Genomic DNA, 26,820 nt, shown 5'->3' with positions numbered 1-26,820 from the left:
CTTTGCTTTGTCTTGGGATGGACTTCTCAGTGGACGGATTGATGAAAACTCCAAGACATGGGATTCTTCATGAACCTTGGACTCAGGATGGACTTCACCAAAATTACCTGCCATAAGCTTTCTGCCAGACTGCGATGCCCCTCACTGACCTCTGCCTGCATCATCTTGATCATATGATGCACTACACTCTTAAAATGGAATACATAAACAATAAAATTGGCAACTAAAGCCAACATCAGCCAAATAACAAAGGACAATGCATCTGTGTGCACTTAGTTAATTCAGGATGGACTTCAAAGACTTTTAGTTATTAATCTTAGTTCATACACAATCCTTTTGTTTAAACATTGGCCACCAAAATCTACTCAGTTTACCAACTTAAACCATGATTTGTACTACACAGACAACTTATTGGCATTATGTATAATTTACAGACACTTGATTCTGAACATTAATGAACATTTCACTTAAAATATGACAATTACACAAAATAATTTTCTGTAAAGCAGCTTTGTAGTGATGTGTTGTGAAAAGCGCTATACAATAAAAATGACTTGACATGACTAATACAATTATTATTTTAGTAATTATTACTATAATAATAATAACCTCTTTTATAAATAAACCAATAATTATCTTCTTTGCTCTGTTCCCCTTTTATTACAGCTGTCAAGCTCATGACTTGTCTATTTTCTCCCTTTCTCTTTGTGTATCGGATCACGCAACCAATTATGAACTTTGCACATGAGACAATATGGCTATAACTACATACATACTTCAAACCTCAGAATCAGGCACAAATACTTTGTTAGACATACTTTGATGCTATGGAATCTTTTCTACTGTTTGTCTTTTATTTGTATTCTCCCTTTCTGTTTTTAATTTTCCTTTTGCTTGCTTGTTATTTGTTATTGTTACTCTTTTGTAACGTAAAACAACAAACAATATTTGTAATCACTGTCATACATGGCAATAAAAAAGATTATTTGTGTAAAGAATGATCAATATGAATGAAGAAATCTGATTTCTTTTAAATAGTTTAATGAAACATGAAGGACAAAACTCAAAAAATCAATATAATAGTATTTATAACAGTCTTCATTTTTCTTGTGACGACTACATCCATTCAACGGATCGGATGAAACGGCTCCACTATTTCAGCAAATGTCTTCCTTTCTGGTTTAAGAAATTGAAATGGACAAAGTTAGGAGACATACTTCATTCCACTCTTTTTAAAAACCAATACACAAAGTGACACAAAAGAATTGGGCTAACATACACAATCACATTTTAAGATAACATGAAGAAAACATCACTACAGAAAGTAACATGTTACTGAGACTGGATTTCCATATGTCTTTACCTTTCTCCTGCAACTCCTCAGGGTGCAGCCGGATGTACTCATTCATGTCCCTGTCCAGCACGGCATAAGTGTAATTCTCATATTTTGTTAGATGGTAGCCAATGAACCATCCAATGGTCGCAAACAGTGCTTGGCGGTGAACACCTGTAAAATAAACAGCAGCAACTCATGAAACTGCACAAGTTGCATGCTTGCCGTTTTAGTAGACAATACATGTTATACATTTTCATGTTGTTTATTACATTTATATTACATTGAGGTCATTTACATGGGCAGGTATAATTGAGCTTCCAAAGGCTTTTTTTTTATTTTTATTTTTTTATTAACATTTTTTATTGATCTCAACAAAGACAAGAATAGACTTGACTTAAACAGAATTATACATACGGAATCAACTTATAACCCTTTATGACCAGCAGAAAGGGGACTTATTAATACATAATTTGGGGTTCAACCATATGCTCGAGGCAACATTTAAATAAATGTCAGAATTAAACACTCTGGGCACTTTTGTCCATACTGAGTGCAAATGCGAGATAACGGGGTATAACATAACTTCTCCGATAAGTTTGATAGAAAGGCTTTGCAATGGCGAAATAGGGGCAAGAACTTCCTGTTCAATACAAAACCAGGGAGGGGTTCTATCAGGTGGAAGCGACCAATGAGCCAAATGTCTGAGACCACATAATAAAGCAAAATTTTGGGTAGGCCTAGCCCACCTTTGTCTTTCGGCCTATGTAACTTAATGAAATGTAATCTAGGACACTTACCATTCCAAATGAAGGACTTTGCTATGCTATCAAATTGCTTGAAATAAGAGAGGGGGACATCTACAGGGAGAGATTGTAGCAGTAAATTTTGGAATACGATTCATTTTAATAACATTAACCTTCTCAATCATAGATAAATGTAATGAAGCCCACATCGCTCGAAAAACTTTTTATTTAGGGGTTAAAATTAACTAACTAAATCACACAAATTTGCTGGGAATAAAATGCCCAAATACTTAATGTCCTGTTTGGGCCACTGGAAGGCATCCGGCTGAAAAGCAGTTACTGGGCAGTATGCTGTCAGAGCCAAATCTTCGGATTTAAACCAACTGATTCTGTATCCTGAGAACTTAGAAAAGGAATGAATAATTCTGTGGAGGCAAGGCATAGATCTTGTGGGGTCAGAGACGAATAATAAAATATCAGCATAAAGCAAAAGCTTATGCGCCATACCTCCCGCCACCACCCCTGGAAAATCATCTTCCCTTCTTATCGCGGTTGCTAATGGTTCCAGGGCAAGACAGAACAACAGTGTGGAAAGGGGCAACCCTGCCGGGTTCCATTTGTTTGTTCCATCACTACCGGGCGTCTATAAAGTAACTTAATCCATCCAATAAAAGTATTCCCGAACCCGTACATTTCCAAAATCTTAAAAAGATAATCCCATTCTACCATATCAAACGCCTTTTCAGCATCAAGTAAGATGGCAGTGACCGGAGTCTGATCATTTGACACTGACCACATGATATTGATGAAACGCCTAATGTTATCAGAAGAGCTGCGGCCCCGAATAAACCCCACCTGATCTATATGCATAAGAGATGTCATAACTTTACTTCATCGGTTAGCCAGAATTCTTTACAATATTTTTACGTCTAGCTGGATCAGGGAAATTGGATGGTAACTCTTATACTCGCTTGGATCTTTGTCCTTTTTAAGAATCAGACTGATCTGGGCTTGTGTCATGGTTGGCGGAAGCTTTCCATTCTTTAATGATTCCGTATAAACTTCTAACAAAAGGAGCCAGTTCTGTAGCATTAATTACCTCGCCAAGCTCCTCCAGGATTATCTCAAAATCAAGAGAATTTTTTTGCTCAGTCGTCAGTTTAGGGAGTTCTAATGGTTCCACAAAGTTTCTAATTTCTTCATCAGTAGATGAAGACATGGAACTATAGAGATCAAGATAGAATTCTTTAAAAGCATTATTAATATCAATGGCCAAGGAAAATATTTTACTACCAGCAGATTTCACAGAGGGATTGGTAGAAAAAGACTCTCTCTGCTTTATACATCTAGCCAAAAGCTTCCCTGCTTTGTTCCCCCACTCAAAGTATGACTGTCTTGCCCTGAATAGCCAAAACTCTACCTTCCGCGACAAAATAGTATTATATCTGTATTTCAATCGGGTCAATTCTCTGAGGCCATCAGATGACATTCGGTGCTTCAGCTCTGCCTTTTAATATTCCCTTCCATCTCCACGAGTTCTCGTGCTTTTGATTTTTTGGTGAATGAGGCACACTGTATGATCCGGCCCAAAAACCGCCTTAAGTGCCTCCCAAGCCACACCCACAGAGGACACCGAGGACCAGTTGGTCTCCATATAAACATTGATTTCAGCATTTAACATTTGTTGGAATTCAGGATACATTAAAGCGCCAACTATATGATTTCTCTCCGTATGTGGCAACATCTCTAAACTCACCAGGATTGCTCAAGTCTGGTGTTTCTATACAAATTTTGTAAAACAGAATTACACAACAGAAGATAATCTATAAAACAAACTCCAGCCAATAGGCGGAATAAACACAAAGAATGTGTAGATTCATCCACATAACTGTCCCGAAGGTGTGTACCTCCACAAAACAAACTCCCGCCTCAAGCGGAACCAGCACACACACACACACACACACACACACACACAATAAATAAATAAAGTCTGTTCAGTTTCCTCGGATAGTCAAAGGACTGTTCAGTGAGCCGGCCCATTCAAGTGCAACAAATGACCCAATCACTCCAATGTCCTGCAAGAAATACTCCACAAAACAAACTCTAACCATAGGAGACATAAGCACAAAGAACGTGCAGATTCATCCACAACACTGTCCCGAAAAAATGCTGCTACACAAAACTAACTCCAGCTGCTAGGCAGAACCAGCACAAAAAGAAAACAAAAAAGGCACTCATCTTCCTCGGACGATCAAGTGCATGTTCAGTGAGTCAGGCTCACTTGGCATCAACGTGAGAACAACAAAATAACTTACTCACTCCATTGACTTTACGTAGGACATTGCTTGCTGGGGACATGTAAATACTTTACGGTCATCCATAGCATCTATCCTCCAATATGAGCAGTACTCATTCTGTGTCTGCGCTGCTTGTGAGGTTTGTTGAGGCGTTCGGCCACATATTGACGCAGCTTGTATAAACGGATGTACTTCAAGCTTGAATTGCTTGTATGGTAGGAAAATCCGTACTTTTATTATGGAATTTGAGTATGTGTTGGGGCAAGATTAACTGTGTAAATATATTTTACGCTTTATTTTTTATATAATCGCACTAATTTAACGCGTCGACAGCCCTAATTTAAAAAAAGTAAATCACAGAATTTTGCACTTCATTACTCAACAAAAATTCAGTTTTAGCACAATGTGTGGACTTTTCAGACGGTCTCTTACCACATCCTTCACAGTATTAGCACATTTCAGCACAATGTGTGGACCTTTCAGACGACCCCTTACTCACTGTATGAAAAATTTCCAACTTGTATCAATGTTACATTAACGATCTGGAACAACTTCGCTGTGACGCTATCTCACCAGCTTATGGGACAAATTGCGTCCTGTAGGCTATCGATTTGATTTATTGATTTAAAAATGGGACGATCTGGGGCCTGGGTAGCTCAGCGAGTAAAGACGCTGACTACTACCCCTGGAGTCGCAAGTTCGAATCCAGGGCGTGCTGAGTGACTCCAGTCAGGCTTCCTAAGCAACCAAATTGGCCCGGTTGCTAGGGTGGGTAGAGTCACATGGGATAACCTCCTCGTGGTCGCTATAATGTGGTTCTCGCTCTCAGTGGGGCGCGTGGTGAGTTGCGCTTGCATGCCGCGGAGAATAGCGAAGCCTCCACACGTGCTGTCTACGCGGTAATGCACACAACAAGCCACGTGATAAGATGCGTGGATAGACGGTCACAGACGCGGAGGCAACTGAGATTCATCCTCCGCCACCCGGATTGAGGTGAGTCACTACACCACCACGAGGACCTAGAGCGCATTGGGAATTGGGCATTCCAAATTGGGGAGAAAAGGGGAGAAAAAAAAATAAAAAAGGGACAATCCAATATTTTACGAGACAGGTAGCAACACTAAACTAAACTAAATGTACACTAAATAGCAACAAAAATTACCACAGCACTTTCCTAAACACCTGTTTGTCACTATACACTGAAACATTTTCCTGTTCCATGAGATTATTGCATGTGGTGTCTAAAGGTTGATTTTGAGGCAATTTGATCAAATTTTTATTTTTAAAACTTTGCAAATTTATGTAGCTAATGAAAATCCCTGAAACTATCATTTCTTTTGAGACAAAATACTTATCATTTTCAGTTTTAAGGTCATTAAATCAAACATTTTTATCCAATAAGTGTAAGAATAGTATTTGGGGTAAAAAGCCCCCCTGTTGCAGGGGCTAAAGGCCCCTATAAAAAAAAAAAAAAAAAAAAAAAAAAAAAAAAAATTAAGTGGGGGAAACAGATTTGCTCTGAAATATGTTCAAAGTGGGCTCACAATGACTCATCCAAGCATAATGGAGATTCCTTTGTTTATAGAATACATGAGATATAATAAAATTCCAAATTTGAAATCAACAGGAAATGGTTGACTTTTTCTGAAGTAGTTATTTTGAGTAAGCATCATCTTAATTTGTTACTCAAAAAAGCATCTCGCTGTCTCAAAATGATTTGCATGAGACTATTAGTTGACTAATTGTGACCTATAACTATTGCCCCGGTAAGGGGCCTTTTATCCCAAGTGAGGGAGCCTTTTACCCCAAGTGTGGGGTAAAAGGCTCCCTCACCAATTTTTAAAAAAAACTGAATTTTAATCAAAACAACCTTCCGTTATTATTTCTTTTCACACAAATTATGTTGCTCCATCTATATTCAATAAAAATAAATCGTTTTTTTTTTTTAACCTTGATACATTTTGTGACCAGAAAAAAAAAAACTAACTCTCCTTAAGGGGTGGGCCTTTAGCCCTGTTGTACCCTACTAAAAAAGTGATAATTGAACACTGAATTCAGTATGAACATTATTGATGATGATACTGTTTGCAGGCCAGCAGATGAGCCCAGAATCTGAATGCAACACACAAATTTGCAGGTTAAGTGATAGACCGCTTTCACCCTCCGGGTTTTGGAATGCTTCCGCGTTTGCGGACTGCAGGGTAAACTTAGACATCGGTGAATGGGAGACCATAGCAAATATTATTTTCACTTACCCATTTGCTCCAAGAGCAAAAGACAAAATCCATTATTACATTTGAATGACTTTCCAGAAAAAGAAAAAAGAGCAGTGGATTAAGACAATTAGATGGGAGAAGATGCCAGATTTACTGTCACTCTCTCAGCAGCTGTAATCGAAACCCCCTCGCAGCTGTGGTAATTAAATTTTTTAAACAAATTCCAGGGTAATATAACACAAATAATGTTATAAACTTACACTCAATATTTAAAAAAAATTATCATATAAAAATTTAGCTAGATTTACGCTGCTAAATAAGGCGAAAACACGTCACAGTCTGTGAGAAAGGGCTATTTCCTCCCAAAGAAAACCCTTACAAAGAAAACATTCAACGTGAAACTGCGTACTGCGTTCAGATTCTAGGCTCAGCTGCTTGCCTGTACATAGTATGCATCATCAATAATGTGCATACTGAATTTGGTATTCAAATATCACTGTTTTAGTACATTGTCACTTTTTTTCTTTTTCTCCCCTTTTCTCTCCAATTTGGCATGCCCAATTCCCAATGCGCTCTAGGTCCTCATGGTGGCGTAGTGACTCACCTCAATCCAGGTGGCGGAGGATGAATCTCAGTGGCCTCCATGTCTAAAACAGTCAATCTGCGAATCTTATCAGATGGCTTGTTGAGCAAGTTACCGCGGAGACCTAGCGTGTGGAGGCTTCACGCTATTCTCCGCGGCATCCATGCACAACCCACCACCTGCCCCACCGAGAGCGAGAACCGCATTATAGCGACAACGAGGAGGTTAGCCCAACGTGACTCAACCCATCCTAGCAACCGGGCCAATTGGTTGCTTAGGAAGCCAGACTGTAGTCACTCAGTACGCCCTGGATTCGAACTTGTGACTCCAGGTGCATTAAGCCAGTTAAGCATTTTCTTTATGACGTTTTCAATTGGATGAAATCCCTAAACGTGCAAATTTGCATGTTACGTTTAGATTCTGCGCTTATCTGCTTGCCTGTATATGGTATGCATCATCAATAACGTGCATACTGAATTTGGTCTTCAAATATCACTGTTTTTGCACATTAAGCCACGTTAAGCGTTTTAGACTGTCCCCAGCTGCCTACTCTCATCTACTTTCAAGGCGAGGCGTTTGCAGTGTTTCCCCATATGAATTCAGCAGCGGCGAACTGCCACTGCTAAATTATGAGCACTGTTAAAAATTTCACATGGTTCATTAATATTCAACGTAAAAGATTGCTAGGGCCTTTCAGCTGTGCGTTTTCTACACTGCACGCTGTTAAACGGTGATATGAAATAAAAGGAAACACACACAAATACATGCAAGTACCTGACGTCACCGTTTAGCACTCCAACAAAGGCTGTTTGCGAGTGCGTGTGCACAACGGAGAAGCAGGATAACCCGATTGTCCGTTTTGCACACAAATTTAATAATCCCTGCATGTTCCGCGTTCATAATGCGGGGAATTCCCGCACACTTTTATTTGGTAAACCAATCCATACAGATGAACAAATTAAGTCAATAGTCTTGTCTTTGTATCAAACTGTAATTTCAGAATTTGCTCGAGTACATAAGCTCTTCTGCATACCTTTCCCCTCCATATTCATGAGTAAACCACTTTAATGATTTGGGACTGTTCTTCTATAGTAAATATGTTTGTCTCCTACTCCATAACAGATATTGTTTTTTTTTTTTTTATCAAACTCAAACCATAGTTAAGACTAGGGTTGCAACAACTAATCTATAAAATCGATAATTAAAATCATAGACAACGAATTTCATTAATGATTAGTTGGATATATGCAGCCAGCACGGAAAAGCTACGCCAGTGACGTCACTTTACAGCCCAGTGAAAATGTGTTGCATGATGAAACTCGTTTGAAACATTACGGAGACAAATTGAAGCGGAAAAAACATGACCCAAGATGTCCAGCGCACAAGAGCACTTTATAAACACTTAAAAGAAGATCATAATAAGCATACCGTTTAAGGTGGAGCGGTTGCTGCATCAGGTGCATTGAAAGAGGGCGTGTGCTGTTTGATGCACTTAAGAGTTGTTTCTGTCCAGCGCATCACTTATATTTCACTGCTATTGTCTATGTTTTATAATGTATACATGTTATGAATTCAAAATCTGGCGTGTATCTCTGGGTATTTTGAAAAACTGTTTTTACCACATGCAAGTCTCTGTTAAAATTCACTGAGCAAACAAGCGCATGCATCCACGTCAATCAAACCGATCGCAATGGAGAAAGGGAGCGCAATCATTTTGATTAAACTTGTGCAACATCATACCGCGCTTTCAGTTTCACTGTAATCAAGTGTGCAGCTTTCATGGATGTCATGGTCATGTGTGTCGGTTTTTGAAGTGTTTTAGAGCGTTTCTCATCATGTAACCGCATGCAATACAATGAGCACCAGGATGAGACTTTTCAGCACAAGAGTTAATTCAGCACTGCGTTTGCAGATGATTATATTATGTTAGACTGTATATAATACTGAATATAATGTATAATAATGCTAAGGGTCCTGACATTTGATAGTCCTAATAGTACCAAATTTAATGTCTGATTTCACCAGTAAATGTATAATATGGCAAATATTATTTTACTAGATAGGCATGCGCTACCCTTAAAAATTTATTTTTGAAAATAATACTTTAGAAACATGTAATCTGTGACAATATGGTTTAAAACATACACTATTAATTAAAAAAAATTTAAAATGTATGTAATCAGTGACAGTGTACAAGCATACAGTATGTATCTAACATAATTATGTATTTTTCAACTGAATTACTCATTTCTATTCTGGTGTCACCATTGCCCTCTGCTGGGCTGATTTTATTTTGGTCACACTTCATCCCTGATGAATCATTTTACTCTTTAATAAACAGTACTTTTTAAGTTTTACAAGTAAAGGAAAGGAACTGTTTTGCATATGTCCTGAAAGTAATAATAATCATAATAATCAAACATAACTATTCAGGCTTTGTTCAAAGTTTTGTGAAAGTATATAATCGTTCAGTACAGTAAACTAAACCCTTATGCCCTTTATCATTTCTGTTTCTTAAAAAATAACATTTTAATAAAATACAGGAAATGTAGTTATTTATTCGATTAATCACATAAATAATTGAAGATTAATGATAATCAAAATAATCGTTATTGCTCCTCAGTTGTTAGTTACTTCCTTAAAAAAAAAATCTGTTTATATGTCATGAAAATATAATAGCCTGAACACGTTAAAAAACGTAACTTTAATACAACTACCACAGTTGTAATGAAAGTTTACTGTGATAAATGTTAGTTCATGTGTAGATGGGAAAAGTCTTGTAATTGGTGCTGGTATAGGTGTTTTCTCTTTCCCTCATCAGTGCTATTCAGAATGTTAGTGCTGTAACCATTTGAAATGGTAGAATCGCTCCATAGCGCTTTAAAATATAAAATTATCATGTAGAATTCAAATGGGTTGCATCAGGTTTTTTTATGCGCCATGATATCGAGGGAAGCCCCGTTTAATCGCGCATGTGATCTGCTCTGCTATCCTGTCAACGGAGCTCGCATATCGAGCGAAGTCCGGTTGACGCGTGCACACATCCAGAATACAGTAGCAGGATAGAGAAAAGCGCATTTGTGCATAAATGTGTGCACATTTATTTTTCGTTGTAATTTATATGTTTTTTTTTTTTTTTGCATTCATTACTTAATAAAATAAAAACAAATTTACACATCAGATTATTCTGGCTATTCTCAGACCTGCAAGAAATCGAATCGGGTCCCGCGGGTCCTGCGAGAGTTCAGCAGGAATGCAGACCTCTAGTTCAAATGTTTGGAATTGTGCGAATGGGTGAACTTTGCCTTTACAATGCACGTGAACTGCTCCGAGACGGCTAGCGACACTCCGCGTGAACACAAAACAACGCATCACCCCATTACCCCTTGAGCGTTTTGCTCAGCTGTCCGATTTTGCAATGAAACACCCCGGCGTTATATCTTTAAAGCATTAAAGTTCAAATAATAAGGATGCGGGTTATTAAAATAAACTCAGAAACTGGCATTTCTCTTTGCAGTCAGCGCCGCGTCTATGAGTTGCGTGAAGTGACCAGGGAAGAGATTAAATCTTCTCCCGGCTAATGCACACTCTGGTGCGGGGACGCTCGTCACTCGCGCGTGTTTGCTGCAGCTAGATTATAGCTCACGACGTAGTGAATCATAATGTACTGTATGTGTCACGTTCACTGTGTGTAACTTAACATGAAGAAAATCGGCGATATGTAGCTCTATTAAGAAGAGAATGTTTGTTTTTTGTGAGTTAAAGATGGATCGAAGGGAAGATAAAGGTGAGAGAGTGTAGTCTTAGCTCATTATAATATACACTGGAACAAAATACGTTTTTGATTAGTTTTTGGCTTGTCCAAAACAATATCTAAAACTCATTTAAAACAAGGTATAGGAGCTATACTGCAAAAGAAAAAAAATTGTTATCGGAGAATGTTCAATACAATATTTAATCAAGGCATTAAAGGCCCAAACTTACTCTACGCAAGTACGTGAACGCAGACGCATCTTGCTACGCAAGCTCGATTTCACGCATCGTTGTGTTGTCAAATGTGTCAGTGCTCAATTCATAACACAACACAAGAACGCGCTGTATTCTCAGCGTTGCCGCAAAGGGTGCTAGAGGGGATTTTCTTCTTTCAGTCAAAACTGTCATGGCAGACTCGGGAAGCAATTTGAGTTAAATCTTTTCGAAAAAAAAATATATACAACTTTTTGTCCCCAGTCCATTCAAACAAACTTGTTTTTTCTCCGTGTCCCTCCCCACTCCTCAACTATCGTCTCATCTACCACATCTGGACTTGCTGCCTAATCAGTCAATGGCTTAACTGACAGCTGATTTGAAAGATTGGAACTCTTAAGTACTGGTCTCCGAGTTTGAAAAGCACCTTATTTTCATCCTGCCTCCGTATACAGCCTCCGAAGGCAACATTTTCCTGGTTTCGGATGCAGCACCGGTTTCGTGGTCTTGCCTAAAGTATCTATTGTCCTCGTGTGGTCTGAGGATTGTAACCGCCAGAGCATCGAAAGAGCGCACGTAATGCATATACAACGGCTAGCATTTGCATTTGCGTACTGTGTTTTGGCCTTAACGCTTGTCTGGGACAAGTGGATTTTTGAAGGGGCAAGTGAAAGAGAGTTTTACTTGCCCAACCGGACAAGTAGACTGATTAAAACATCAATAATGAAAAAATAATCAGCTATATTTGTGATAGCCTAGGCCTGTGTCACTTATTAGAAAGTTAATATTCTTATTCTGCTGTTGAAAGTAATCCAGAGCACATAATTTTAGAATTCGCTAATGATCTAGTAACAGCTGCGCCCTGTTTGATTGACAGGCAGCGTATGTGTGTGCTGAACATGCACGTGCTCCAAAAATGCACGTGCCCCGAGTACGCTTCCATGTTCTCCTTGAATTTATCAAGATGAGCATCGAGGAGATGGACTTTGAGGGACATCCTATGCCCATTGTGCCGTAGTTCTTCACCAGAGTCTCAACCAGCTCCACATAGTTTTCGGCCTTGTGATTGCCCAGGAAGCCCCAAACCACTACGACAAAGCTGTTCCAAGCTGCTTTCTCCTTACTAGTGAGCTTCTTGGGGAATTCATTGCACTCCAGGATCTTCTTTATCTTTACATTTGACCTTTGCCTCAGACAGCTTAGGGAAGAAGTCTTGAAGGTACTTGAAGGCTGCCGACTCCTTATCTAGAGCTCTGACAAATTGTTTCATAAGGCCCAATTTTTCCTTGATGCTCATCTTGATAAATTCAAGGAGAACATGGGAGCGTACTCCGAGGAGCAAGGTGAGCGCTTCCATCGGGATATACTGGACTTAGAATGCCGCTACCAAGGACAGTATAACGAGAACATGATGGGAGACTACATTTGGGGGCTGATTCGTGAAAGTGATTTACAGTATAATCGTAAATCTCGAAAAACGACTCATAAATCTTTTGTAGTAATTTTTGTATTACTTTAGTATAAACACATGTTAATTTGGATTCATATGTTGTTTTTTTTCTGACTTTATGTGAACGAAAAGACAAAAATTAACCCGTTTTCTCATTGAAAATAGGTACATTTCAAAATATCACTGTCCTGGTCACAAAAGCAAAGTTTGTGGGGAATAATAGCCATTTTCTATACTTTTGAGGCATAAGCAATTAGGAAATAACACTTTCTACCCAGGAACAAAAAAAAAAAAAAAAAAAAAAAAAAGAAAAATTTGTTACACAGTGTAATCAAACAGTGAAGACCAATAGCAGTTTTACATTGCATTTCATTCTGAATGTTTAGTAGGGTTGGGAACCGTTCAGAACCGGTTCCATTCTTTAAAAAATACCGGAATCAGATGATCTTCGTGACTTTCGGTTCCATTAACGGTTCTCCTGCGTGTAATTTTCCGCCGATGCGGCTGGAACCGCGTCCTGAAATACTCTGACATTGTTTCCAGCAGCACATCTCTGCAGCAGCGCTGCCCTCTACAGGCTCTACAGCATAAAACACACAGTTCTACCAGTGTATTTGATTCCTGATCTCGAGCCGGTTCTTTTGAATCTACAGTCCAAAACATATGGCGCTTCCAGTACAGTTCGATTCCCAAAAGAATCATTCTAATGAGCCGGTTCTTTTGAATCTACAGCGCAAAACATACAGCGCTTCCATTTATAGTCCAGTATACAAGTAATCTTTATACTGATGTGCAAGTTATGAATGTCCAACTCGAAATTAAATAAGAACTGGCCCAGTGACGAATAAGGTTTTCAACTGACCAAAAATTAAAATAGGTTAAAACTGCACTTCAAAGTAGTTTTTGCTTTTATGAGGATGTTACTGCCTTATTACTAAAATCTTATTTTCAAACAATGTATTTTAAGTGTTTTAATTGAGAGTCATGTGACGACACCAGTCAAAATGTCATACAGGATAACGTTAATGAATTTTCCAAATATTATTATACTAAAACTTTAATCAATAATATCAAATCACTTTTATTGTCACACAGCCATATACACAAGTGCAATGGTGTGTGAAATTCTTGGGTGCAGTTCCGATCAACATAGCAGTCGTGACAGTGATGAGACATTTACCAATTTACAATAATATCAAATTAACACAACACAATTTAAAGTCTAATATACACATAATTACACACAACACAATATACAAATAATAACATACACTGTACAGTATACAATACACACAATATAGACACATTATTCAATAAAAAAAGTATATATAGTATATATAGAATGTACAGTAGGTTGTATTATACTGTATTGACATTCAGGCTGTCGGTTGATAGTAAGTTGTTAAGAGAGAATATAATATTATAATAATATAATTATGACAGTCCGGTGTGAGATATAAGAGTAAGAGTAATAAAGCTCAGTGCTGATGTATTTTGATCGTGGGAGATCAAGAGTTCAAAAGTCTGATTGCTTGGGGAAAAAGCTATCATGGAGTCGGCTGGTGCGGGTCCTGATGCTGTGATACCGCCTGCCTGATGGTAGCAGTGAGAACAGCCCATGGCTCGGGTGGCTGGAGTCTCTGATGATCCTCCGAGCTTTTTTCACACAACGCCTGGTATATATGTCCTGGAGAGAGGGAAGCTCACCTCCGATGATGTGTCTGGCAGTTCGCACCACACTTTGCAGTGCTTTGCGGTTGTGGGCTGTGCTATTGCCGTACCAGGTGGAGATGCAGCCAGTCAGGATGCTCTCTACAGTGCAGGTGTAGAACCATGTGAGGATGTGGCGGTTCATTCCAAACTTCCTCAGCCGTCTCAGGAAGAAGAGGCGCTGATGAGCCTTCTTCACAACGACTTCAGTGTGGATGGACCATGTGAGTTCCTCAGTGATGTGGACACCCAGGAACTTGAAGCTGCTGACTCTCTCCACTGGTGCTCCATTGATGGTGATGGGGCGGAGTTTCTCATCTAGCTTGGAGGGCACTATGGTGTTGAATGCTGAGCTGTAGTCTACAAACAACATTCTCACATAAGTGTTCTTTTTTTCCAGGTGGGAGAGAGCAGTGTGTATTGTAGATGCAATGGCATCATCAGTGGAGCGGTTGTTGCGGTAAGCAAACTGCAATGGGTCTAGAGAGAGAGGCAGCACAGAGCAGATGTAGTCTCTGATTAGTCTCTCAAAGCATTTGCTGATGATCGGGGTCAGAGCAACAGGACGCCAGTCATTTAAGCAAGTGATTTTTGATTGCTTTGGAACAGGCACAATGGTGGATGTTTTAAAGCATGTGGGGACTACAGACAAAGAGAGCGAAAGGTTGCAAATGTCCATAAAAACACCAGCCAGCTGGTTCGCGCACGCTCCGATGACGCGGCTCGGAATGCCGTCTGGGCCTGCGGCTTTGCGGATATTCACCCGTTGGAAGGAACGGGTTACATCCTTTACAGAGACAGAGAGTGAACTAACCTCTGTAGCTTCGGCCGCGAGAGCTCTCTCCGCGAGGGCGGTGCTATTTCCCTCAAAACGAGCATAAAAAGTATTTAGCTCATCCGGGAGAGAGGCAGCGGTGTTCATGGTGGAGTTTTTATTCCCTTTAAAGTCCGTGATGATGTTAATTCCCTGCCACATGCTTCTAGAGTCAGTGGTGTTAAACTGTCCTTCAATCTTGTTCCTGTAGTGCCGTTTTGCTGTTCGGAGGGCATAACTGGCTTGTTTATGCTCCTCCGCGTTCCCGGAATTAAAAGCGGAGGTCCGCATATTAAGTGCATCAGCGAACATCGCTATTTATCCATGACTTCTGGTTCGGATAGATCCGTGATGTCGTCATCAGAGGCGGACCGGAACATCTCCCAGTCCGTGTGATCAAAACAGTCCTGAAGTGTAGAGTCTGATTGGTCCGACCAGCACTGGATCGTTCTGAGGGTGGGTCCTTCCTGTTTCAGTTTCTGCCTGTAAGCGGGGAGAAGCAGAATGGAAGAGTGGTCCGATCTGCCAAATGGTGGGCGGGGGAGGGATCTGTAGCCATCCCGGAAGGGAGAGTAGCAATGGTCCAAAACCCGGTCCCCTCGTGTGTTGAAACTAATGTGCTGGTGGTATTTTGGTGCAACTGATTTGAAACTGGCTTTATTAAAGTCCCCGGTCACAATGAACGCGGCCTCAGGGTGCACGGTTTCCTGCTTGCTTATAATCCCATACAGTTCCTTGAGTGTCTGTGTCGGCTTGTGGCGGGATGAACACAGCTGTGATAATGACTGCTGTGAATTCCCTCGGTAGCCAGAATGGTCGACACAGAAGCATGAGAAATTCCAGATCAGGAGAGCAGAAAGACTTGACAGAATGTACGTTCCTCTGATCACACCAGGATTTGTTGATCATAAAACATACACCACCACCTCTGCTTTTACCTGAGAGGTCTTTCGCTCTGTCCGCTTGGTGCACGGAGAACCCCGCGGGTTCAATGGCTGAGTCTGGATTCTCCACAGACATCCAAGTTTCCGTAAGGCAGATAATGCAGCAGTCCCTCGTCTCTCGTTGGAAAGAGATCCGCGCTTTCAGCTCGCAGAGCTTGTTATCCAGAGACTGAACATTTGCCAGCAGAATACTGGGTAGCGGGGGTCGATTTGCACGGCGTCTTACTCTGATGAGAATGCCGGCTCTGTTTCCCCTTTTCCTCCTGCGTTTCCGCGGCCGTGCAGCACAGACAAAGAGCTCCGCTTGCGTGTTTGTAAACAGCGGGTCGGCATTGAGGAATTTGAAGTCCGGTTTACGGTGTGTAATTGCTGAACCAATGTCCAGAAGTGTTTGTCTGTCGTAGACAATAAGGCAGACAAAATCCAAGACAAAAAACATACGAACTGTAAAAAAACAAACAAAACACTACCATGTTGTGACGGAGCTCGCAACGCAGCAGCCATACTCGGCGCCATCTTGCTCTCTCATACTTAATGAATACATAAAGTTAGGCAGTAACCAATATTTAGAGCTCGGAAAATAAAACTTGCACAATTATTTTTTCTCATTATAATGTGTTTGCTTTAAACGTGACCCTACTTGTTAAAGTTCTTTACACACATTTTAAAGCTGCAATGGGATTTAAGCTGCAAAATGTCTGAAAATGTTTTACAGTACTTGGCATCATACTATTATTGTTTTCTCAACTCCATAAAATTAAATTATGCGTTTTAATGGAAAAAAAAAATCAGCATTATCCCACCTGACTGAAATTGTTACTCGGCATGACAGCTTATGAGTTTACACATGAATTGTAAATTTAACAGAACTTACACATAATTGATGTTCACAAATAATAAATTTTTAAGTTATGCAAAGGGAGTCACACTGAAAATAGTTTTTTCAAGGAAATTAATTAGGCTATGCTGTAAAGAAACATTGCTGCTCTCTCTCTGCTTGACAGTGGCATCTAGACAAATCATTAAAATGTGAAAACTGTACATATACATATTAACTGTTAATGATGAATAATTATATAAATATTAAGCATCTAGGCAAATGAAAAACATTATGAATATGGTGCATTTTCTTTTGACACGTTTAAACATGAAATAACTATTAACGCACTGTGTATGATTAAGTATGCTTAATAACATGCTTTATTAACAGAAGTTTTCATGTTTATTAAGGCTTTATTAATGTGTAATGACGCTACACTTAATATACAATGTGACCCAACAATGAATCATCAATACTATAGGCTAATTTGAACTAGTGTGTGTGTGTGTGTGTGTGTATGTCCACATTTTGAACTTCAGTTAGCATATTAGCTTACAACAAACTGGGACTAGCTAACCAGCTAGTCTGGTTGTTGAAGAGAATTTGGTATAGTTAAACTTGCATATTTTGCAAAAACTTTATTCTAATCACTTCTGGACATGACGCCATGCAAGAAGCAGACGTGTGAGGGACGAGCTCTGCGCACTTTGCTAAATTTTCAATTATTTTCATGTTATAATGTGGTGAATTTGATACACCCAGTTACACAATTGCTCTTTGATGCAAAACACAGCAAAGAAGTCAAAATCCTCGGGCTCTGGAGACATTAAAAGACACTTACGTGTTCAGGATGAAAGCCCCGACAGGCCTACAGACCGGGGACTCGATTTGGATGGCGAGGCGGGAGAAGGAATCCAGCGTCAGTTGTCCAACATGTCGGTGATGTTGACGAAGATTCTTGCTGACTTGGAGGATCTCGCTGTAATACGTCGATCGATTACGGCGATGGAAACAAAATTCTCTGAGCTAGTTACAAGAGTGACTGATGTTGAGAGACAAATCGATTTTCTGGACTCTTCGGAGAGGGAATTTACCACTAATCCGCCAGCGACCAAAGTTGATTTGGAACATCTCCTTGAAAAGCTTGAACATCTTGAGAATAGAAGCCGCAGGAATAACGTTCGAATTGTTGGAATTCCTGAGCATGAGGAGGGCAGAGATACGGTGAAATTCCTAGACGAGTTTTTCCCGAGTCTGCTCGACATAACAGGCCACAAGCTGGAAATCGAACGAGCTCACAGAGTCCCAGCTCACAGATTTGCTGAGGGAGACAGGCCCTGACTGATTCTGGCCAGATTTCTGAGATCATCCGATAAAGATCTTGTGTTGCGCCAGGCGAGGAGCAAAGGGAAGCTTTCTTGGAAGAACCATAATATTTTCTTGTTCCCGGACTTTGCGAACTCGACAAGAGAGAAACGCAATCGGTTCAAGGAATGTAAGAAACTTACACTGACGAAAGATCTCGTTTGCTCTGATGTTTCCAGCCAAACTGAGAATAGAAATGAAGGTCGATCGCAAAGTATTTACATGTCCCAATCAGGCAATGTCTTTTATAGAATCAATGGCTGAGCAAACCATTGGATGTTTCTCATGTGAGTGGGTCTTATTCTTGAGGAAGTTGGGTGACATTTTGGGTTTTTTGCATTGGCTCTGCTGTGCGGCTGGAGCTTGTTTTGTGAATAACACTTTTCCTTAAAAAAATGTTTGCATTGACGAAAGATGACTTTTGCATTGAAGTTCCCGGCCAGTTTGAGAGCGGACACTATGGATGACCGCAAAATATCTACATGCTCACACAAAGGATGTTTTTTATAAAGTTGACGGATTGTGTAAGTCATGGTATATACCTTTATGTGGCCTCCGAGTGAATTGACTCGACCATCCGGGGAACCGGGACGCCGGTTTTGTTTCTTTTTGTATTGGTTCCGCCTAGCGGCTGGAGTTTGTTCTTTTGAATAACATTCCTTTGGAACAGCTGTGGATTAATCTGTTCGTTCTTCGTGCTTATTCCTCCTGCTGGCTGTAGTTTGTTTTGTTGAGTTTTTTTACGGGACATTGGAATGATTACGTCATCCGCTGAACTCATAACAGCCGGCTCACTGAACATTCGTTTGTCTGTCCGATGAATCTGAACGGTTTTATATCAGCTGGAATTTGTTTTGTGGAAGATCACACCTTTGAGACAGTTCTGTGAATGAATCTATACATTCTTTGTGTTCATTCTTCCTACTGACTGGGTTTATTTTACAAAGTATTTTCTGTTATATAATTTTGCCTCACAAATTTGTGAGGCAAAATTGAGCAATCCGATGGCAAAGTTGTCGTGGAGGCTCGTGGGTGTTCATGGACCTTTTGAATTTAAAGGGAATGTCACCGGTTGGCGCTTTCGTGCACGGGGTTAATGTGCATGTTTTTCTTTTTTCTGTTTGTCTTGTTCGGGGGGAAGTTTGGGGTTTGTTTGTTTCACTAATGGGGAATGTGGTCTGTATAATTTTGTTATACAGGTTATTACTTTTCTTAAACGTAAGAAATATGATATAGTGTTTCTTCAAGAAACACATCTCTCCCCGCAGGAAGCTGAAAAATTTGGGAAGATATGGGGTGGACATGTTTTTTTTAGCGCTGGCTCATGTAAGAGCAAGGGAGTCATTATATTGGTAAATAAACATCTACAATTCAAATGTCTCACACAGACTAATGATAAATTAGGGAGAGTCATTATTGTTTTAGCATAAATTCAAGGGCAAAGGTTGATTTTGGCTAATATTTACGCACCTAACGCTGACAATCAGGGCTTTTTTTATAGATCCTGAAGGGATGCTGCAAGCTGCAGGCACCCCTCATGATATAATATTGGGAGGAGACTTTAATCTTTTGATGGATTCAGTCCTTGATCACAGTGAAGCAAAAGTGTGTAAACCCCTAGAGCAACACTGACGCTTCACAGGATGTGTAAAAATCTTGGTCTTGCGGATATTTGGAGACTGGTAGGGACTATACATTTTTTTTCATCAGTCCATGAGATTTATTCTAGAATAGATTTTTTTTTTTATATCCAAATCCCTCATTTCATCTGTTGTTGATTGCTCAATTGGAAACATTTTAGTCTCAGATCACGCCCTGGTGAGTTTAGAGGTGATACCACATATAGAGAAAAAGAAATCATATAGTTGGCGCCTTAATGTATCCCTTCTGCAAAATCCTGATTTCCAACAAATGTTAAAGACTGAAATCAATGTTTATATACAGACCAACTGGTCCTCATTATCCTCTGTGGGCGTGGCTTGGGAGGCACTTAAGGTGGTTCTTAGGGGTCGGATCATACAGTATGCCTCATTCATCAAAAAATCCAAAGCACGAGAACTCGTGGAGTTGGAAGGAAATATTAAAAGTGCCGAGGCAGAGCTGAAGCGCCGTATGTCAGCTGATGAATTGACCCGATTGAAATATAGATATAATACTATTTTGTCTCGGAAAGTGGAGTTTTGGTTATTCAGGGCAAGACAGTCATACTTTGAGTCAGGTGACAAAGCAGGGAAGCTTTTGGCTAGATATATAAAGCAGGGAGAGTCTTTTTCTATCATTCCCTCAGTGAAAGCTGCTGGTGGTAAAATATTTACCTCAGCCATTGATATTAATAATGCCTTTAAAGAATTCTATATTGATCTTTATAGTTCCACGTCTTCGTCTACTGATGAAGATATTAGAAATTTTGTGGAACCATTAGATCTTCCTAAACTGACGATTGAGCTAAAAAACTCTCTTGATTCTGAGATAACCTTGGAGGAGCTTGACGAGGCAATTAAGTCCCTACCTACTGGCAAGGCTCCGGGTCCAGATGGTTTTGCCGCAGAATTTTTTTAGATCTTATGCTACAGAACTGGCTCCACTTTTGTTAGAAGTTTATACTGAATCATTAAAGAATGGAAAGCTTCCACCAACCATGACACAAGCCCGGATCAGTCTGATTCTTAAAAAGGACAAAGATCCAAGCAAGTGTAAAAGTTATTGTCCATTCTCCCTGATCCAACTAGATGTAAAAATACTGTCAAAAATTTTGGCTAACCGATTAAGTAAGGTTATGACATCTCTTATACATATAGATCAGGTGGGGTTTATTCGGGGCCTTAACTCTTCTGATAACATCAGGCGTCTCATCAATATCATGTGGTCAGTAGCGAATGATCAATCTCCGATCGCTGCCATCTCACTTGACGCCGAAAAGTCATTTGCTATGGTAGAATGGAATTATCTTTTTAAGATTTTGGAAATGTATGGGTTCGGGAGTACATTTATTGGCTGGATTAAGTTACTTTACAGACACCCTGTACCAGCGGTACAAAAAACTCGGCAGGGCTGCCCTCTTTCCCCATTATTGTTCTGTCTTGCCCTGGAACCATTAGCAGCCACGATAAGAAAGGAGGATGATTTTCCAGGGGTGACAGCGGGAGGTGTGGCGCCTAAGCTTCTGCTTTACGCAGATGATATTTCATTATTTGTCTCTGAACCTACTAGATCTATGCCTTGCCTCCACAGAATTATTCATTCCTTTTCCAAGTTCTCAGGATACAAAGTCAATTGGTCTAAATCCGAATCTTTGGCGCTGACAGCGTTCTGCCCAGAAACGGCTTTCCAGCCGGGCGCCTTCCAGTGGCCCAAATAGGGCATTAAATATTTGGCGATTTTATTCCCAGCAAATTTGTCTGATTTAGTAAGAGTTAATTTTGACCCTTTAATAAAAAGGTTTTCGAGCGATGTGGGCAGGTGGGCTTCATTACATTTATCGATGATTGAGAAGGTTAATGTTATTAAAATGAATTGTATTCCAAAATTCAACTACCTGCTTCAGTCTCTCCCTGTAGATGTCCCCCTCTCTTATTTCAAGCAATCTGATAGCATAGCGAAGTCCTTTATTTGGAATGGTAAGCGCCCCAGGTTAAATTTCAATAAGTTACATAGGCCGATTGACAATGGTGGGTTAGGCCTACCCAAGATTTTGTTTTATTATTATGCATTCGGTCTTAGACATTTGGCTCATTGGTCGCTTCCACCTGAGAGAGCCCCTCCCTGGTTTTGTATTGAAAAGGAAATTCTTGCCCCTATCTCGCCACTGCAAAGCCTTTCGATCAAACTAGCTGGAGAGGTTAAGTCGCACCCCGTTATTTTGCATTTGCACTCGATATGGACAAAAGTGTCCAGAGAGTTTAATTCGGATATTTATTTAAACGCAGCCTCGAGCATATGGCTGAACCCTAAACTATGTATTAATAGGTCCCCTTTTTGTTGGTCAGATTGGATTGTGAGGGGGGTTAATACACTTGGTGACCTATATGAGGGTGGAGTATTGAGACCTTTTGAAAATTTGGTTCAACATTTTGGCATTCCCAGATCTCAGTTTTATAAGTATTTACAGCTTCACCACCTGCTCTGCACTGTTTTTGGGAGTGGCACGCACCCCCCTAAAGCGGCAGGTGCTTTGGGTGGGGTGATTGCTGCTTTTGGAAAAGGCCATGAAGCATCAGTGTATTACACCCTACTAATTCAGAGTCTGGGGGATGGAGCCTTGACTTCTATCAAGACAGTATGGGAAAAAGATTTGAATTTGGTATTGGAGGATGGAGTGTGGACTAAGATTCTTAAAAATGTCAAGTCTGTATCTAGAGATGCAAGGGTTCGCCTTATGCAATTTAAGATTTTACATATTTTATTTTTATTTTATTGGACCCCCTCTAGATTATATAGGCTTGGTCTTAAAGACACACCCACTTGCTGGCGATGCCAATCAGAAGTTGGAGACACTACCCATGTCTTTTGGGGGTGTGTTAAGATCCAGGAGTTTTGGTTGAGGGTTCGGAGTTATTTGTGTGATGTTTTGAACATTCAGGTTTTGCTTTGTCCCAGACTCTGTATTTTGAGTGATGGGGCGGTCATGCATTTAGGGGATAATCACATAAAAAATTGGGTTCTGACCAGTCTCATGATCGGCAGGCAAGTAATTTTAAGGGGTTGGAAGTCAAGTGGAGCACCCTCTTTTTCGGAGTGGTGTCTGGAAATGGGGAGGGTAGCAGCATTTGAGCAAGCTGTAAGTAGAAGGCTGGGGTTTAGGGACTTATTTGTTAAAAAATGGGGCAAACATTTAGTTTTTTGGGGGACTTTCGGGGAGGGGATGTGGAGAGTGTAGTTTAGTTTAATCATTTATGCCTATTATTATTATTATTATTTATTTATATATATATATATATATATTTATTTATTTTATTTTATTTTTTTTGGGATTGTGTGTTATTCTAATCACTTCTGGCATATTTTATGCCAACAGGTTTAACATGTTAAGCTTGGGCAGAGCAAGCAAGCAAACCTATGGAAAATTTGTCAGTAGGAAAGTAAGCTACTCACTCACCTCAGGGGCCGGTTTCACCAGCTATACGTAAGTTTCAACTTAGCCTAGCTGTGGCATAAATGGGCACTAAGTCACAATTTACACACTACTAAATATTTGAGCATTGCACCATTAAACTTGGGTAGGTAAACTTAAGTAACCTTACGTATAAACTAAATATTTACGGAAGCCTCCGACCAGGAGTAACTGATGGACTAAATAAGCAGACTTATTTAATGACATCAATGAGCTCATGTTTTGTTGACAAGCTTCAGTCCTTTCGACATATCCTATATGATGATGTTGGCATTTTATATTTACAGGAGAAAACATTATGTAAAAAACATACTTCTTCAGCATGAAACCGATCTAACGGTGCACTTTCCTGTGTACGCCGCCCGGTGTCAAGTTTCAACATATACGAAATAGATATTAAAATGAATAAATATCTGTTGTATTAGTACTTATTTATTGCCCCTTGTCATTTTAGATACAGTTATTAAATATTGTTATTTACATAGGCTAAATACACCATTAATTAAATCTTGTTTTATTACGTATCATATTACAGTGGGGATATAATTTATTACAGCTGACAGTTACGTGAGTAAACAAGGTTTGAACATCAACTGTAAGGAGATAAAACTGAAATGCACGGCTTTTTAATACTTCTGTGTACAAATCTGAAGGCTGTTTATTGGGTCAGTACAGGTAAACGTCATATTATGCGAATACGCATTACTTTACGGAGAGCTTACAACCTACTAGTTAAGTCTTGCCTTAAGAACAGGTGGTGCAACCAAATTAAGCACTGACAAACGAACTAGTAGTTACTAAGCCCTTAGTGTGAACTTTACGTCCTAACTTACAAGAACTTACGCACAGCTCGTGCAACCCTACCCAGTTGAATTTCCCACCACTGAAGAGAGAAAAAAACTGCATTGTAATGTCATTAGAGTGGATGGCCTTTTCTTAAAGGGGCGGATTCCCCAATATGACAGGTTGGATAATCATTTATTAATTTTTAATTTAATAATTAAATATTATTATTAATATATAATTTGTTAGTATTTAACTAAACAATGATCTTTAATGTGTTAATATCTCAATAAGAATGGAAATTATACAAATAAAAGCTGAAAACTGTATAAAAAGAATATAATGTCAAACATGTGTCATCCGGGATAACGGATGACATTATGGGCTAACAGAAAAAAACTGTTATCCTATATGACAAAACTCAGTTTGAACCTTAATCAGGCCATTGTTTTGGATACCTATAGAAATTTGCAACCTTGACCTTCAACTTCCAAGTATGTAAATTCATATTAAATAAACACATTTGCATAAAATTAACATTATATATGTTTTTTTTAGCATTATCCCAAATGACACAGGATTATACTACATAGTGTACCAGTGAGTGAAAAGGGTAAATTAAACACATTTTAAGAGAGACTTTCTAACCTTTCAACATTGTTTGGAGGTCCTTCAGGGTCTTCCTGATTGTGTAACATCCTGTCTGATAACATGTCAAAATAAAATGCCCCATAAAATTGCTCCAGATTGCTTGTTATCCCGGATGACATTGGCTGACTGCCAGTTTTGGGACAGAATGCTCCAAAGCATAACAATCAACTGGATGTCATATTTTTTTTAAATATTTAAATATACTGTTGGCAACACTCATACAATAATGCCTGTGGCAGAGATTTTAGGTTTTATTTCATTTTTATCACTTTTTGTTGCTTTTTTGCTTTTCACCATGAGGTCCGGACAGTTATCCAGTATGACATTGTGTGATTATAATGTCTAATAATTCTTAAACTTTGTAAAACCCTCATTACATGTTCATATCATTTGATAAACGGAGATTAATAGATTCAATAAATGTGTTTTTTATAAACATTTTCCTTATTTTTACTCCATAAAGGGGTTTGGACATCAAAATTGCACGTCACACCATTGGTCCAACTGTTGAAATTTTACAAGCCTGAAGTTCGACATTAGGCTACAAAACACAGTCTAAACTGTCTCTGGAACTGTTACTGTTTATTTAATGATCAGCAGCGAGACTTAAATCAAGCAGTGCAATAACTGACTAGTATGACAATGTATAATTAAAGCTACATGAGAGTTGTTGTAATAAGTGGAATTTTATAAAATATAAACAATTTAATGAAATATGCCATCACATTTCTTGTTGGTTTAGGTTTGTTTATTTAAAATATAGTTAGGATCTATTACTGGATTGTAATTATGTCTCTAAAAAGTCTGCAAACACACCTTACTGGAATCGTTACTGGAATCATAATTGTTAAGAGGAATCGGAATCAATAAATTCCTTAAGATTCCCATCCCTACTTGAATACTTGATAGCCTACTTCTGTTAAAAACTTTTAAAGCTGTTAAAAAAGCACTGAATTTTCTTAATTTGTATTTTTAGTTCTATTATATTTAATCTATTTCTATTCATTGCTGTTTTTTATTGTTATTTTATTACCGACAGTTTACTAGTCTTGAATAATTACTTAAAAACTTGAAATCATTCTTCCATAATTGTGTGTTATTATTTGTTGTGGTTTTGAAGCTGGTATTGAGAATCGTCAAATTTCACAACTGACAACTGAAATTTTGGTATTGTGACAATGTATAGCCTTTATTGTACATGGTAGATCTTGCTGCAATAACATGATGAAAAAGTAGATCTCATTCCATAGAAGTGTGAGCACCCCTTCTGTAAATGTTGGCGATGGAGGCTTTCCTTTATGTGACTACCATACGTAACATAATATAATTATCATATGACAATAGCCTCCTCCCCTACCAAGTGCAGTTTACATTTCAAGTTCAAGGAAATCCATTGTTAAAAAGACAATTTATTTTTTTACATTTTTTTTTAAAGTTCAATAAATGCATGTTTTCAAAATCAATGAGAAATCGTGTTAAATAATCGTGATCTCATTATAGACCAAAATAATCGTGATTATGATTTTTACCATAATCGAGCAGCCCTACTTTAAAGTACCATGTAAATACCATGGTATAAATATGTTACTCATTTAGTAACATAGTTTATCAAAGAACCATGGTATTCACTGTAAACTGTAAGACCTATGTTGTAAGGGCTGCAAGGCAAATCAGTCAAGGAATCATTAGTTTATCATTATGTAATCACAATATTATGTGTTAATGATACAAATGTGATTTACTTTTGAAAGAATACTGGTCTAGTGAAGCTCTCACCTGCTTTGAATGCAGGCCTGCGGTTTAAGCTATTGTGCAGCATCGCCGTCGCCCAGCCGCAGAGCCCGAGCCACACTGAATTTCTGTTAACAATTTCTGGTGGAGGCAGAATTTTCGCTTCATCAGGCAGAAGCCCCATGTTTACAGATAACAAGCTCTTCCAAAGTTGGGACAATCCAGCCAGTTAACTTTCCATCTCACCTCCTGAAACCAAGGGCAATGTGTAACCGGAAATACAAACCACTCCGTGGGGGAA

At 39.1% G+C, this 26,820-nt stretch overlaps 1 protein-coding gene across 1 annotated transcript; it reads right to left on the bottom strand.

Moving 5' to 3' along the window:
- Positions 1 to 1,021: 1,021 nt before the first annotated feature.
- ndufc2 (NADH:ubiquinone oxidoreductase subunit C2) lies at positions 1,022 to 26,820 on the bottom strand. Its single transcript, XM_051679659.1, has 3 exons — positions 26,565 to 26,820; positions 1,364 to 1,507; positions 1,022 to 1,176 (listed from the first exon to the last, which is right to left on the bottom strand). The coding sequence occupies exons 1-3, from the start codon at positions 26,701 to 26,703 to the stop codon at positions 1,127 to 1,129; spliced, it is 333 nt and encodes a 110-aa protein (XP_051535619.1). The 5' UTR covers positions 26,704 to 26,820; the 3' UTR covers positions 1,022 to 1,126.

Source organism: Myxocyprinus asiaticus, chromosome 39, assembly GCF_019703515.2.
Source record: "Myxocyprinus asiaticus isolate MX2 ecotype Aquarium Trade chromosome 39, UBuf_Myxa_2, whole genome shotgun sequence".
NCBI classification, from domain to species: Eukaryota; Metazoa; Chordata; class Actinopteri; order Cypriniformes; family Catostomidae; genus Myxocyprinus; species Myxocyprinus asiaticus.
The sequence above is the reverse complement of the archived record's forward strand: the minus strand, read 5'-3'. Positions and strand labels throughout refer to the sequence as shown.